The sequence below is a fragment of the Podarcis erhardii genome (genome assembly GCF_964252035.2).
Source record: "Podarcis erhardii genome assembly, chromosome: 8".
Taxonomy (NCBI): domain Eukaryota; kingdom Metazoa; phylum Chordata; class Lepidosauria; order Squamata; family Lacertidae; genus Podarcis; species Podarcis erhardii.
Genome location: NC_138499.1, coordinates 7649271 through 7666460, shown reverse-complemented (window position 1 = coordinate 7666460; position 17190 = coordinate 7649271). Strand labels below are relative to the sequence as shown.

General features: G+C 39.7%; 1 protein-coding gene across 2 annotated transcripts; it reads left to right on the top strand.

Annotated features, from left to right (window-relative positions):
• Positions 1-471: 471 nt before the first annotated feature.
• LOC309348829 (mas-related G-protein coupled receptor member H-like) lies at positions 472-12095 on the top strand. 2 transcript variants are annotated; one of them, XM_081874602.1, is made up of 3 exons: positions 472-555; positions 9113-9138; positions 10670-12095. In XM_081874602.1, exons 1-3 carry the CDS (start codon positions 526-528, stop codon positions 11649-11651), a joined length of 1038 nt encoding a protein of 345 aa, XP_081730728.1. In that variant the 5' UTR covers positions 472-525; the 3' UTR covers positions 11652-12095. The 2 variants fall into 2 exon arrangements, with proteins under 2 accessions (XP_081730728.1, XP_081730729.1); XM_081874603.1 differs by having other exon boundaries at positions 503-555; positions 9116-9138.
• The last annotated feature ends 5095 nt before the right edge of the window (positions 12096-17190 follow it).

Below are 17190 nucleotides of genomic sequence, written 5' to 3'. Positions count from 1 at the left end.
GATAGACCACCTCATATCCCATGGGTTACTTACTCTACTTTGTTATCCATGAGGAAGGAAAGGGTTATAGACAGATGGGGAGCTGGCATGGCCCCAGGCACACAATTTTGAGAGGGTGTGAACCAGGTGCCCCAACACAGGTGCCATCTTCCATGGGGATTCCAGTTCCGCCCAGGCATGTTCTGGCAGGCCCTGTCCCCAGCTTCCTGTCCTTCCCTGCCTGCCGCTGGGGGTCTCCTCACTTGGCGCATCGTTGCGGAGGTTGAGTGAGGTGGGGAAGGGGCAACCCACAGCAGCACAGCCTGGCATCAAGCACAGTTAATATTAAAAGGTCAACCCTTCTTTCTCTAACACCTACTTCCTGTGTCGATGCTGGAACAATACCAGGATGCGTTTCAAAATTAGCTGGTGATTCAGTTTCCTCTTTCGTTTTCCACTTAATTATTTTGCTAACTAGCTTATTATGTCTTGGAGGCTGTTCTAGCTACAACTGTAGTTGGGTTTCTTGGGGGACCAGTACATTTTATGGACTATCCCATGATGGATGATTACGAGGTAAGCACTCCTAAACAAAAGCTGCCTTTTAATTGCTTCCCCATTTGCTTTTACATGATGCTGATTTAGGTCCCTGTTTGCTGATACTGTGGCAATTTCTCTCTGCATGTTTTCATGAGTTAGGGTGGGGCTTGACACTTATAGCAGCTTGTAGAAGAGAAACGGGGAGGTTGGCTGTCCAATTCAGCCATTTACACTCCCAAACATTCTAAAACGCTAAAACCAAACAAGGCTAAGCAGGGAAGTATTCAAGGATAATGTGTAAAGAAATATATATATTCCAGATACATAGAATCATAGAATTGTAGAGTTGGAAGGGACCCCGGAGGTCTTCTGGTCCAACCACCTGCAGTGTAGATTTTCATCCAACCTCTGCTTAAAAACTTCCAAGGTTAACAATCATAATTTGTTATTTGTACCCCGCCCAGCTGGCTGGGTTTCCCCAGCCACTCTGGGAGGCTTCCAGCAAAGATTAAAAATACATTAAAATGTCACACATAAAAAATTTCCCTGAACAGGGCTGCCTTCAGATGTCTTCTAAATATCAGGTAGTTGTTTATCTCTTTGACATCTGATGGGAGGGCGTTCCACAGGGAAGGCGCCACTACCTGGTTCCCTGTAACCTTGCTTCTCACAGTGAGGGAACCGCTAGAAGGCCCTCGGCGCTGGACCTCAGTGTCCAGACAGAACTATGTGGGTAGAGACACTCCTTCAGGTATAACAGCTCTTGTTGTCAGAAAGTTCTTCCTGATAGTTAGTTGGAAGCTCCTTTCTTGCAACTTGAATCCATTGGGTCATGTCCTGTCTCTGGAGCAGCACCCTTTAATATAACAAGGGCGCTGTACTAGATAACCCTTGGGGTCTCATCCAACTCTACAGTTCTATGATTCTGTTCTCCTCTCTCTCTTCCCTCAGTCTCCTCTGCCCCTGGCTAAACATGCCCAACTCCCTCACCTGTTCCTCATAAGGCTTGGTTTCCAGACCCCTGATTATCTTGGTCTCTCTCTCTCTCTCTCTCTCTCTCTCTCTCACACACACACCCCCTGCACATATTCCAGCTTTTCAACATAATTCTTAAATTGTGGCACCCAGAACTGGACATAGTATTTCAGGTGTGGTTTGACCAAGGCAGAACAGAATGGAACTATGACTTCCCTTGATTAGGAACTATACAGTATATCTGTTGATGCAGCCTAGAAAGCAGTTGCTTTTTCCTGCTACACCACATGGCTGACGTGTGAAGCTTTTGTTGTTGTTTTTTTTTATAGTTTTTTTATTGAGTTTCATTTGACACACACATACAAAGACAAAAAACAAAAAAGAAAAACAAGCAAACAAAGAAAAAACCACAGAACAAAAAAAACTAATACATTAAACATCTTACTTCCATCCCTGCCGATTTCGGATTTCTTCTTTTAATGACTGAATTTTAACAGCTGGTGTTAATATGTGGTTTATACCTCGAGAGTTTTATAGCTGACCTGCTATAGTTGGTAAGTTTCGTAAATTTCCTTCAATATAGACCATAAATTTATTCCAATCGTCCTTTAACTTTGCATTTTTTTGGTTTCTGATTCTTTGGGTCATTCTTGCCAATTCAATAAAATCATATAATTTTGTTTGCCACTCCTTCAACGTTGGTATGTTTGTATTTTTCCAATTTTGAGCGACTAATATTCTGGCTGCTGCCGTTGAGTATTGAAATAGAGTTTTGTCTTCCTTCCTAATTTCCTCTCTGATAATACCTAGTAAAAAGGCTTCTGGTTTTTTTGGGAATGTGTATCTGAATATTTTCTTTAGCTCATTATATATCTGATTCCAGAATTTTTTCATTTCCCCACATCCCCACCACATATGTATAAAATTACCTTCTTTTATTTTACATTTCCAACAGGCCTTATTACCGGTCTTATACATCCTACTAAGTTTTTCTGGTGTTAAGTACCATCTATATATCATCTTCTCTAAGTTTTCTCTAATAGCAGCACTGGCCGTAAATTTTATCCCCTCATTCCACAATTTTGACCATTTCTCGTACTCTATGTTATACCCCAAGTCTATCGCCCATTTAACCATAACTTCTTTAATTTCTTCGTCTTTTGTGTCCCATTCCAATAATATGTTGTACATTTTGGATAATATCTTAGAATTGCTTTCAATTATTTCAATCTGAAACTTGGACTTCTTTTCATTCATTCCTGTTTTTTTGTCTTCTGTCCATATTGCATTAACTTGATGGTACTGTAACCAGCTCGTCAGCTTTCCCTTCAACTCCTCGTATGGTCTTAGTTTCCAACTATCTTGGTGTCTAACCAGTAGATCTTCATATGTCAGTCTTTTCTCTTCCATATTTACTTTTTTAATTATTAAGATATCTGTTGGGGACAGCCACCAGGGCGTTTTCCTTTCTAGCAGTTTTTTATTTTTTTCCCATACTTCATGCAAAGGGCCCCTGATGATGTGGCTCGAGAACCCTTTGTGGACCTTCTCTTTATTTGACCAGAGGTAGGCGTGCCAGCCGAACCTGTTGTCCGCCCCCTCTAAATCCAATAAATCTGTATTCTCCAGGGTTATCCAGTCCTTAACCCAACAGAGGCAGGCCGCTTCATAGTACAGCTTCAAATTGGGAACAGCCAGTCCTCCTCTCTCCTTCCGATCAGTGAGTAGTTTAAATCTGATCCTTGGCCTTCTTCCCTGCCAGATGAATTTCGAAAGGGTCTTCTGCCAATCCTTAAATATTTTGACCCCTCTAATGACCGGAATATTTTGAAACAGAAACAGCATCTTAGGAAGTATGCTCATTTTTATTGCCTCCATCCTACCCAGCCAAGAAAGGTTGGCTCTATTCCAAACATCCAGGTTTTTTTTTATTTCTTTCCACGCAGGTGAGTAGTTATCTTCAATTAAGTTTATGTTTTTTGATGTGAGCCATATTCCTAAATATTTTATTTTTTTTGCCACCTTGATTCCACATTGTCTCTCTAATTTTTCTTTTCCCTCGTCTCCTAAGTTCTTTACCAGCAATTTTGTTTTTAGTTTATTCAATTTAAAACCGGATATTTTACCGTATTCGTCTAGGATCTTCAGCGCTTTACTTAAGCTTCCATACGGCTCTTCCAGGGATAACATCAAGTCATCCGCGTAGGCTTTTAATTTATACTCCTTTGATCCTATCTTGATCCCTTGTATCTCCGGCGTTGATCTTATTTTATTTGCCAAAATCTCTAAGGCCATAATGAATAAGAGTGGAGAGAGGGGGCAGCCCTGCCTTGTCCCTTTCTCGATTTTAAATGTATTTGTAAGGTCATTGTTTAATATCAGTTTGGCAGATTGGGTTGAATATATTGCCTGTATCCCCTTCATGAACTCCCCCTCTATCCCTGCCTTTTGAATAGATTTTATTAGAAACAACCAAGAGACGTTATCAAACGCCTTTTCCGCGTCTATGAAGATCAATGTCGCCGGTTTGTCATTATTTATCTCTAAATACTCAATTATGTTAATAACATGTCTCACATTATCTTTCAAGTATCTGTTTGGTAGGAAGCCCGCTTGGTCCTTGTGAATTAAGTTTGTTAGACACTTTTTCAGTCTGTTTGCCATGATGTCCGCAAATATCTTATAATCATTATTTAATAAGGATATTGGCCTATAATTTTTGATGTTCAATTTATCTGTTTCTGACTTGGGGATTAGGGTAATAAAAGCTTCCCTCCAGGACTCAGGTATTTTCCCTCCTCTCAAAATATTATTCATGGTGTCACAAAGCGTTGGGGACAGTTGGTTTCCTAGGACTTTGTAATACTTGGCCGATAAACCATCCGGTCCTGGCGCCTTTCCCAGCTTCATTCTTTTTATCGCATTCTGGACCTCTTCTAAGTTTATGGGTTTATTTAATTGGAGTCTTTCTTCATCCGTCACCATCTTCCCTTCGCAGTTCTCTAGATATCTTTCTATTTGAGTTGGGTCTTCATTACCTTTTTTATATAATTCCTCATAGAAATTAAGAAAGCTTTTTTGTATTCTTTTTGGGTCTACTATCAGTTCGTCCTCTACCATTATTTTGTTTATAATGCTTTGTTTTTGTCGTTTTCTCAGTTGCCATGCTAAAAATTTACCCGTTTTATTTGCCGATTCGAAAAACCTTTGTTTCATAAACTTGATTTTCCACTCTACTTCTTGATTTGTTAACATTGAATATTGTCTTTGTAATATTTTTATTGTTTGTATACATTGGTCATCTTTCGGCTGTTCTGTTAATTTTTTCTCGTGCTCCCTTAACTGTCTGAGAATTTCTTCCATCTTTTGATGCCTCATTTTCTTTCTATAGGTATTTTGCTGGATGAAAAAACCTCTTAGAACCGCCTTGCTGGCGTCCCATACCGTTTCAATATTAGTTTCCAAGTTGAGGTTAAGATCGAAATATTCTTTTAATGTGGTTTTGGCTTTTTCAATGACTTCATCATTGTCCAATAGGTATTCGTTCAGCCTCCATCTAAAACCCCCCTGCGTTGCACCTTTTATTGTTAGTGTTATTGAGTTATGGTCGGAGAGTGTTCTCGGGTGAATTTCGCATTTTGTGGCTCTTAAGGTAAGCTCCCTCGTAGTCCAAATTTGGTCTATTCGGCCCCAACTTTTATGTACCTCTGAGAAGAAGGTGAACTGCTTTTCTGTTGGATGTTTATGCCTCCATATGTCTATTAAATCCAAGTTTTCTTCTATATCCTGAAATGATTTAGGTAACTTTCCTTGATTTCCCTTTTTCCTTTCTGTTTGTCTGTCAATTTCTGGAGTTGGTACTGCGTTGAAGTCCCCCAATAGTATCGTCCTGTTGTTCTCTAATTTTAATAGAACTTGTTCTAATTTCTTGAAAAACTCAGGTCTGTTCGCGTTTGGGGCATAGATATTTACCACGTTGATCTTTTCCCCCTGGAAGCTGATTTGTACCCCCAAAATCCTTCCTTCTTCGTCTTTATAAATCAATTTGGATTCCCATTTTCCATTGACATATGTTACTACTCCTTTTTTTTTTCCTTCCTCGGAGTTTATAAATTCCATCCCTAAACTCTTGTTAATCAAAACATGTTTGTGTTTGTTGGCTACATGAGTCTCTTGAATACAAATTACATCCAGTTTTTTTTTTTTCAACACATTTACAATTTTATTCCTTTTAGTTTTTTCGTTCAAGCCATTCACATTCCAGGTTAAAATTTTTAAGTTCATCGTCTCTTTTGTCTACCAAAAAGTCAGTAATTTGCCGATTTAAATTCGGGTGGATCTGCCCTCTGTCTCTTCTTCTTCCTCTCCTTCCTCCTCCTCCCCTACTTCTTCCTCTTTCTCTTCCTCCCCCCCCTCCCCCACCCTCCTCCCGCCCCGTCCCCCATCCCCTCCGCCCAAACCACCTCTCTCTTCCCTCTCTCCACACCCCCCCTCATGTCTCTCCCCCACCCCTCCAAGGTCCTTTTCATATCTGCGCAGAAATTTGTTAACTTCCTGACTTTCCGTTAGCTTGAATCTTTTCCCTTTGTAGAAAAAGGAAATCCCTTCTGGGAATTCCCACCTGTGTTGTATGCCATTCTTTTTTAAAGTGTTAACTATTTGTTTGTAGCCCTCTCGCTTGCGAAGGAGTCTTACTGGTATTTCTTTAAGAATGAAGATTGGTCTTCCACCAATTACCAATTTCTTCTGATAGCTTTCTCTCAGAATTATATTTCTCATCTCTATCGATTTAAAGATCATTAAACAGTCTCCTGGGATCTTTTTTAATCTATTTTGTTTGGGTCTTATTTTTATTCTGAAGACATTTTCTATTGTTTGTGCAACTTCCTCTTCTTTCATAGCTAACCACCTCGCCAATTCTTTAATCATTATTCCTTTAATATCTTCGTCTGTTTCTTCCATTACTCCTCTGAATTTTAAGTTTAGCTGCTTTTGTTTCATTTCCATCATGGCAAGATTGTCTAAAACTTGGTCTTGGCTCTTGCTCAGTTCTCCAAAGTTTTCCTTAATCTTCTCAGCTTCCTTTCTCTGGTCTCTCACCTCTCTTTGTAATTTTTTGTTTGAGTCTTCTAAAGACTTCGAGCGGGTTGTTAATTCTTTTATCTTATTTGACAATTCTCCCACCACCCCCTCTATTTTTTTATCAATAGAGATCTGCATCTCTCCTAACTTTTTTTCCATGTGAATTTCATTCTGCTTAAATTCTTCTTTTATTTTCAGCCATAATACATCTAGATCTCTAATTTCCTCTTGTTTTGAGGCTCTCCTCTCTGTTGGAGTTCCAACTGACTTCTTTCCGTCCCGTCCCGCCATTTGCCCGCCTCAACGCTTCCCTCACCCCCTTGATCCTTGTTAGCGGATTGAAATTTCTTATAGCTCTCCCCTTTTGGGCTCACAATCTCAAATAATTTTGGTTATCTTAGCCAGGTGCACCCTAATCAAACGGTGGCAAGGATCCTCGTGTCAATATTTCTATATTATAAATTCTGGCCTGGCTCCGCTGTTGCACAACTGCTATTCAATGGCACACATACAGAATCACAGAATTAATGACACTTTAAAAATGTGGTGGAAAACTACCCGTATCTATCATTAACTTGCAGTGTTGCACTTGGGTATTGAGGAGGCTATAAGTAGCGGAAAAAAAAAAAAAAAGAAGGGATGGGAAGGGGAGGGGAGAAGAGAAAAGATGAGCAGGAAAAATACACCGTGGGTGGAAGTAAGGATAGGTAAAGATTAGGCAAATTTCCTGTTACTGGAAACCCGATACCATAGAGGACGGACAGGAGGGGGAAGGGTGAAAAAGGAGGCAGGGAACAAGGCTCGGGCGAAGACGTTCCAGGAGAGCTTCAGGATCTCTCTGCCAGCGTTAGATATTCCACCGAAGAGGGAGGGGGAGTGAGACCCGAAGCAATCTCTGCTAGCGATCCAAGCCGAAGGTCCAACGATCTGAAACCTCGAAAGGTTCAGGCTGCAGAAAGTGCCCACAAGAGTCAGGAGTCAGGAGTATCCGCAAGAGTCAAGAGTCAGGAATGTCCGCAAGAGTCAAGCGAAGGGGGCGATGAAGATCTCCAAAGAGAGATCAGACGAACCCCCTAGATGAGCCTGTCTCTGGGGCTGCAGATTCAGCAGTTTCGGAATTTCAGCTCTACGGCTATCCCCCGGAAAGGAAGTAATGAACACAGACCCTCTGTTTCTTCCGAAAAGTGGCGTCCCCGCTTGGTGCGTCCCGCACTTGAGTCCGTGCCGGAGAGAACAGCAAATTTTGCGGGAGGGGTTCCGTTAGTAGATTGTGAAGAAGATAAGCCGTAGGAAGGACTAGACTCGACAGAAGAGTTGGGGGGGGCGCAAGTATATGGTTGTTTTCACGTCTCCGACGGGGAGAGGGGGCGAGCTCACCCCCAGCACCGTCACAGTCTCTGTTCCGGCTCTCCCCTTTTCCCCTCCTGCCTTTCTCGCCCTTCCTCTTCTGGCTAGTGTCTCCGAAGTATCTCGATATTCCTTCTAAGTTCTCCTCAAGTTTTCCCATAAAACAACCAAAACGATACAAAGTCTTTAAGGTTTCCTTCTGATTCAGTACTTTCCTGTTTGGTTACTTTTTTGCCCCGCCGCATTCCCGGCAGGGACTTTCCCTTCTAGGCTACTACAGCGGGTAAGAGTTTCTTTGTTTCACTCTCCCGATTAAAGTCCCAGCGCCATCTTAGGTCCGAAATACAACTCGAGCTCGACATCCATCGCTCCTTGGTCTCTTCTTTCAAGTTTCCTACTCCAACATTAAGTGCTTCAAACCAGGGGCGACTGTTCTTTAGATTACAGAGATTTGTCGCTTACATCAGCGAGAGCTAGAGGCATTGCTGCACGGGGTCCGCAGAGCTTACCGGAGTGCGTTTCTCGGTCCCGTCGATCCCGAGTCTTCCCCAAAAGTAGAGAAAAACCCATAGGAACTTCGGAGCCGTCCAACGCTGCTGGTTGCGCTTTCCCTCAAGGGGGCCCCCCTTGAGATTTTGGGGTCGCAGTGCCTTTGCGTTGCCCCCAAAACCCCCGTACAACTCGGCGAAGTCAGGAAGCAACTTCACCGCGCTCCCATACTGCTAGCGATCCAAACCGTGTGAAGCTTTTGGTCTACTAAGACCCCTAGATCCTTTTCAAATGTACTAGTGGAAAGACAGGTTTCCCTCATCTTATATATGTGCAACTGGTTTCTCTTACCTAAGTGTAGAACATGAAACTGGTCCCTATTGAAATTCATTTTGTTTGGGTCCAGTTCTACAATCTGTTAAGGTCATACTGAATGCACCATAAGAGTATCTCATGCACCGTGCTATTATATAATGTTCACCAATGTTACCTCCTTTGATTCAATACGTATATTTGGTTTGTGAAATTGCAACGCATTTTATTAAAATTAAACTACCTTATATTTGCATTCTTTCTTTTCCTTGACCTCTTTGCTCAGTTGCTATAAACAACTAATCTGTTAAACCAAAAGTAGCCTCTGAAACTGGATTCTAATTGTAATTTTATTTTCTCTTACATAAATCCTCTTTTTCAAAAAAAGGAGAAGAATATATCTATACGACTGTGGTAAGTGCACATAAAAAAGTAATATCATGTTCAGTATTAGCACTGTATAGTGGTGCCCCGCAAGACGAATGCCTCACAAGACGAAAAACTCGCTAGACGAAAGAGTTTTCCGTCTTTTGAGGTGCTTCGCAAGATGAATTTCCCTATGGGCTTGCGAGTCTTGCGTCTTGCAAGTCTTGCGAGTTTTTTCCCTTTCCCCCCCCTTTTTCTAAGCTGCTAATAGCCGCTAAGCCGCTAATAGCGCTAATCCGCTAATCCGCTAATAGGGTTGCTTCGCAAGACGAAAAAACCGCAAGACAAAGAGAGTCGCAGAACGAATTAATTTCGTCTTGCAAGGCACCACGGTATACATTAACTTCAGCACACCTAAGAATGAAGATGTGGTACTGCATATGTGATTAATACAGGACCATAACTTCATCTTATAGTCTGCATAAGGGATAGGTGGAGATTTCCATTTTGGGTTCTCTCAGTTTCTCACATTTTGAATTCTCTACATTTCTGCAACAATTTGGATTAAAAAGAAATAACTTCATGTAATATTTAAAAATATGTTAGTATGACTTTCTTTTTTTTAAAAAAAATGTAATGTTTGTGCTGTTTTGAAGAATGAACACACTTTAACAAGCATATTCCCATAAAACATGCATTTTTTGTAAACACTTTGGTTGGAGAACTGCATCCAAAAATGTGGGTAAATTTGAATTTCAAAGAAAATGTTGTTTTGCATATTGGCTCAGGAAGTTTAAATTCGATAATGTCTAAGTAAAATGCAAGGAGATTCTAATCCCCCCCCCCCAATGACTAGTTCTGCAATATTATGAAAAGCATCATTGCAACATTACATCAGATTAACTTGATCATTCAGATGGATTAACATAATCCAACAATATTGGATTGAAGAAAAAATGGTGCTTTCTCTTTATTTGGAAATGTTTTTGAATTTGTAGTTTTCCAGGAAAACCTCTAGGAAAAATGTTTTCCCTGTTATGAGAATCATTTCCTAACTGATAATGTTGGGGTATGATATTGCCATGCTTTGAAACTCAAAGTTCCCTTATTTTGTGATAAGATATCAACTTATTCGTTTCAAAAATTGAAAAGCTATTGGCAGGATTTAAATAAACATTTACAACTTTATTTACAGAGAACAAGAAATACAATTAGTGATAACAGAACATTATGTATAAACAGCAGAATGTAACATTTGGTGTAATAAACCAGAAATGGAAGTTGGGGGAAGTCAACAGAGAGGGGGAAACTAGAAAATGGATGTTAAATGATGACATTGAATATTTCTTACGAGAAAAGAAAACCAATAAAAATTATTTTTTTAAAAAAATTGAAAAGCTACCAACTAGCTTATTTTGAAGACTCACGAAAACTGTGCAGTGCCTTAGGTGGACAAGTGTTGAACTAGACAAGAAGAAAATCAAATTATCTCTTTGCAATTGGATAATCCTAACTTTTGATGATAGTTAATGCTATAGTTAGTGTATATCCAAAAAAGATTTCCTGTTATCTCTTCCAGGAGAGAGTATAAAGAGCCAAATCACTCTTCTGGAGATTCAGATGATGGCTCAACTGTTTCATTGAAGTTAACCCAAAGCATTGCCAACAGTGTCTTTATCATCATCTGCATCTTTGGCTTCCTGGGGAATGGAATGGTCATCCGGCTTCTGGGCTTCCACATTAAGAGGAATCCTTTCACCACCTACATCCTGAACCTCTCCATCGCTGACTTTGGTGTCCTTGCAGCTCTCCTGACTATTATTTTGCCTGTTGTAACTTTCTATGAGAAATCTCATGTTGCTGTTTTGATTAGAAAAATATTATATGAACTATTTTTCTTCACATATTCTGCGGGCCAGTTTCTACTGACCACCATCAGCATCGACAGGTCTGTGGCTGTCCTCTTCCCACTGTGGCATCGATGCCACCGTCCGGCACGTTTATCCACCATTATTTGTGCCCTGATATGGACCCTCTCTTTCCTGCTCTCAGGCGTTCACCTTACTCTCCTACTGACTCAGAGCTTTCCAAACTCTAACCTAGTGTACCAGCTTATTGTGAATGCCCTCATTTGCACTCCTCTGATGGTCACCTCCACTCTGATACTGGCCCTCAAAGTCTGCTGCAAATCAGAGCAGAAGCAACGCGGGAAGCTGCTCACCACCATTTTGCTTGCACTTCTTTTCTTCCTCATCTTTGCTTTCCCACTAAATGCCATTTACACTGCCATCTATTTTAATGAGAACAATGTGATTCTAATGGAAGTTGGTTTTGTGTGTGCCTCTCTGAATAGTAGTGTCAACCCGCTGATCTATTTCCTAGTTGGGAGGAAACAGAAGAAGGGCCAGTCCAGGGTCTCCATGAAAGTTGCACTCCAGAGGATTTTCAAGGATGAGGGCGACTGTGTGGAACAGTCAGAGTCCAGAACTGAAAACTCACTTTTGGAAGAGTTGAAGTCTGGAACTGAAAACTCAATTACGATGGCTCCCTTGAAGGCTTAAGACAAGAAATGTCAACTTCTGTATTACAGTGGTACCTCTGGTTACGAACTTAATTTGATCTGGAGGTCCATTCTTAAGCTGAAACCATTCTTATCCTGAGGCACTCTTTCACTAATGGGGCCTGCCGCTGCATGCACGCCTCCAGCGAGCGCTTTCCGTTCGCATCCTGGGGCAAAGTTCACAACCAGGAGCAGCTACTTCTGGGTTTGCAGAGTTCGTAACCTGAAGCGTTCGTAACCAGAAGCGTTCGTAACCAGAGGTACCACTGTATCATGATCAACATGATGTCTAGACAATAATCTGTTGTCTGAATGTCTTCTTGTAATGTCTTTCTTTCTATTGTCGAAAGCAGGAGTTTCACTTTAGGAGTTCTGCATTTTAATGTTTGCTTTGGAAAGAGCACTACTGTGAAGATGGAGCTTGGATGGAAAATATGTGTGAGCATAGATTGTCCAGTGGGTGTCTTTGTCACCAAGTGACAAAGATAAATTCTTGAGAGACTATGGAGAAGACCTAGTGAAGGAAGCAGAACTTGGAGAAGAGCCAGCAACATCAGGAAAAGGACTACTGGACGTGGCAAATTTATCGTTTGGACTACAGCTACCAACGGACGAAGAGCAAAAATTGGGAGCAGTAGGAGGAACAAGTAAATAATCTCATTATGGCCCTGCGAGTGCTGAGTTGGAACTGTAATGGTTTGAACATTCCTCGCAAGAGGAAGAACGTTTTTCATATTCTACAAAAACAACAATTGGATTTGATTTGCCTACAAGAGACTCATGTGACAAGAGCACATAGGAAACTACTCATCAATAAAAAATTAGGACACGAATTTATCTCATCAGACAGAGTGAAAAAAAGAGGAGTGGTTATATATGCAAAGGATAGATTGATGCCGAAACAGTTATTTAAAGATGAACAAGGAAGATATCTGGCAATTGAAATTCAGTTACAAGGTCAGAAATTTTTGATTTTAGGAATTTACGCACCAAATGAAGGCAAATCTGAATTCTTTAAAAAGCTACATGAGATTTTACTGGATTACCTGGACTCAAACATAATCTTGATGGGAGATATGAATGGAGTTGTATCCACAAACATGGACAAAGCGCAAAGACAAGCAATCTCTAAAGATGGGAGGTTACCAAAAGTATTTTTTGAAATGACTGACAATATGGACTTAGTTGATATATGGAGACTAAAAAACCCCCTTGAAAGAGAAGGAACCTTTTTCTCTGAAGCTAAAATGACTTGGACTAGAATTGACCAAATATGGGTTACTAGAGGATTGGCAACGAAGGTTAAAAAAGTAGAAATCTGCCCAAAGACTTGCTCCGACCATAATGCCGTGAAGATGGAAATGAATCAAACAACAGCTGGCACATTTAGATGGAGAATGAATGACTCTTTATTTAGAGATAAAGAATTTTGCAAAAAGGCCCAAAAAACATTAAGAGACTATTTTGAAATTAATATGAGGACAAATGTGGAAAAAAGAATAATCTGGGACGCAAGCAAAGCAGTTATGAGAGGCTTCTTGATTCAACAAAATGCAATAAAGAAGAAAAGCCAAAATGAGAAAAAGGATAAGATTTTAGAAAAAATCAAAGAAGGTGAAAAGAAATTGAGATTAAAACCAAAGTCTCAGGAGATTTTGCGAGAAATTAAATTATATCAAACCCAATATATGGAATTGATGAACCAAGAGATAGAATGGAAAATTAAACAAATGAGACAGAAAACGTTTGAATCTGCGGATAAATGTGGGAAATTTTTGGCTTGGCAATTGAAGAAGAGACAAAAATTGAACACAGTAACAAATTTAGAAGTGGACGGAAAGAACATCAACAATCCAAAGGAAATCAGATGCTGCTTCCAGAGATATTTTAAGCAATTATATGCACAAGGGCCAGAAAAAGAGACTGACATAGAACAATTTTTGAAGAAAAATGGGATGAAGGAAATTTCAAGTCAAGACAAAATATTTTTGAATCAGAAAATAGTTGAACAAGAGATAGAAGACGCCATTCAAAATATGAAACTAGGCAAATCTCCGGGACCTGATGGACTGACTTCCAAATATTACAAGACTTTAAAAGAATGGTTAATACAACCACTGAAGGAAGTCTGTAATGAAATTCTTGAAGGGAAAGAAGCACCTGATACGTGGAAAGAGGCTTATATAACGCTTATACCGAAGACAGAGATTGAAAAGACTCAACTGAAGAACTACCGCCCAATATCTCTATTAAATGTGGATTACAAAATTTTTGCTGACATCCTAGCTAAAAGATTGAAAAAAGTTTTGATGGGGGAGATTCACAGGGACCAATCGGGCTTTCTCCCGAAAAGGCATCTATCAGACAATGTAAGGAACATAATAGACATTTTGGAAATGCTAGAAGTTAATATAAATACAAAAGCTGTTCTGATATTTGTAGACGCGGAGAAAGCCTTTGACAATATTTCTTGGGCATTTATGAAGAAGAATCTCCATGGGATGGGGGTAGGTCAAGGTTTTGAAAATGGTATAGGCACTATTTATTCTGAACAAAGAGCAAAGCTAATTGTAAATAATGTTATTACAGAAGAACTTAAGATAGAAAAAGGGACACGTCAGGGGTGCCCAATTTCTCCACTGCTGTTTATTTTGGTCCTGGAGGTTTTGCTGAATATGATAAGAAAAGACCAGCTGGTTAAAGGGGTTCAGGTCGGAGCGAGACAATATAAACTGAGAGCTTTTGCAGATGACTTGGTACTTACATTGCAAGAGCCAGAATCTAGTACGAAAAGGGTTTTGGAATTAATTCAAGAGTTTGGTCAAGTGGCAGGATTTAAATTAAACAAATTAAAAACTAAGGTACTAGAGAAAAATCTAACAGTAAGAGAGAAGGAAAAGTTTCAGGAGGAAACAGGTCTAACTGTGGTTAAGAATGTCAAATATCTGGGGATTAATATGACGGCTAAAAATGTGAACTTATTTAAAGACAACTATGAGAAATGTTGGAATCAAGTGAAAAAAGACTTAGAAATTTGGGCTAACATGAGACTTTCTTTGTCTGGCCGAATAGCAGCAATTAAGATGAATGTATTGCCTAGAATGTTATTTCTGTTTCAAACATTGCAAATCGTTGACAAGACAGAGTGTTTTAAGAGATGGCAGCGAGACATTTCCAAATTTGTCTGGCAGGGCAAAAAGCCCAGAATAAAATTTAAGATCTTAACTGATGCAAAGGAAAGGGGGGGATTTGCCCTGCCAGACTTAAAGCTATATTATGAGTCAGCAGCTTTCTGCTGGCTGAAGGATTGGCTGCTTCTCACAAACACAGACATTTTAGATTTGGAAGGTTTTAACAACTTTTTTGGGTGGCATGCATATTTGTGGTATGACAAAGTTAAGGTTCATAAAGGTTTTAAAAGTCATATTGTCAGGAAAGCATTGTTTAATGTGTGGATCAGATATAAAGATCTATTGGAGAATAAAACTCCAAGATGGCTTTCGCCAATGGAGGCAAAAGCTTTGAAAAAACTTAATATGGAGTCCACATGGCCGAGGTACTGGGAAATTTTAGAACAGGAGGGTAGCAATGTTAAATTGAAGAGTTTTGAGAAATTAAAGGATAAAGTCAGAGATTGGCTTCATTATTTTCAAATAATGGAGGCTTATAAGATGGATAAGAAAATTGGCTTCCAGGTGGAGAAATCTAAATTGGAGACAGAACTGTTAGAATCCAATACTAAGAATTTATCTAAAATGTACAACTTGCTGTTGAAATGGAATACGGAAGATGAAATTGTTAAATCAGCTATGATCAAGTGGGCGCAAGATATAGGTCACAATATTATGTTTGCTGACTGGGAAAGGTTGTGGACCACAGGCATCAAATTTACGGCATGTAATGCCTTGAGAGAAAATATTATGAAAATGATATATAGGTGGTACATGACCCCAGTCAAGCTTGCAAAAATTAACCACTTGTCAGATAACAAATGTTGGAAATGTAAAGAGAATGAAGGTACTTTTTTTCACCTTTGGTGGACATGCCCAAGGATTAAGGCTTTCTGGGAAATGATATATAATGAAATGAAAAAGATGTTTAAATACACTTTCCTGAAGAAACCAGAGGCCTTCCTCCTGGGTATGGTAAGCCATGTGGTGTTAAAAAAGGACAGAACGTTGTTTTTGTATGCTACAACAGCAGCAAGAATCCTTATCGCAAAGTATTGGAAGACGCCAGATCTACCCACTCTGGAAGAATGGCAGATGAAGATGACGGACTACATGGGACTCGCAGAGATGACGGGCAGAATCCGAGACCAGGAGAAGGAGACAGTGGAAGAAGATTGGAAGAAATTCAAGGACTATTTAAATAAATACTATAAGATTGAAGAATGTTAGTTTGACAAGGATTTAAAAAATATATTGGTTTTCAGAGACATTAGCGTAAGAAAAGAAATGGAACTAGTAAAATTATATGGTGAAATAAGGGAAGGGACTTGCTGATGGAATAATGAAACTAGAATACAAAATGGTGAGGTATGAGGAAGTCGGGGAAATAAGGTTAAGAAATAAGGTTTTGAAATTATTCTTGTTGTTTTTTGTTGTTGTTTGTGTTTGTCTTTATTGTAGTTGTTTTGTATTTGTATGTTTTATTGGAAAATTTAATAAATATTATTATAAAAAAAAAAAAATAGATTGTCCAGTGGGTTGGGCTTCTTTCTCCATGAACAACTGCCATAATGTTTTTTGGAGTTACAGCCAACCCAGAAACAACTTAATTCACATTGCTTAAAACTGTGGATCTAGTAGACTTATTTTGAGTTGCATGATTCAAATTAATTAATTTTTTGTTGTATCTATTTCAACAATCCCAAAGTTTGAGAGTCTGTAGCATGAATGTTATAAAGATATGATGATCTGTTGTGGAACAACCCCATTGAAGAAGATAACAATGGTTACTCAGACCTTATTGCCAGTTGTAAAGGGGGCCCTGTAGCAATTCGAGCTTCAGGGCCCCCAAAATGTAGATCCACCACTGATAGCCACCACCATAACTACAGCCCCTTGCTCTTACTGACTGTGGTGGCAGCCGTGGGGCACATCAGGAACTTATTTCTTCTGGTCTCTTCCAGGGAAGAGTTTTTTATATGGAAATTGAGTTGCCAGCTTCCTTGAAGTTAACCCTAAGCATTGTCAACAGTATCCCTATCATTATCTGCATGTTTGGCTTCCTGGGGAATGGAAAAGTCATCCACCTTCTTGGCTTCCACATTGAGAAGAATCCTTTCACCACCTGCATCCTGAACCTCTCCATAGCTGACTTTGGTGTCTTTACAGCTCTCCTCAATATTATTTTGCCTGTTGTAACTCACTGTGGGGAATTCTATTCTGTTTATGTGATTAAAATATTATTATTTGAACTATTTTTCTTCACATATTCTGTTGGCCAGCTTCTACTGACAGCCATCAGCACTGACACGTCTGTGGCTGTTCTCTTCCCACTTTGGCATCAATGCTACAGTCCAACACATTTATCCA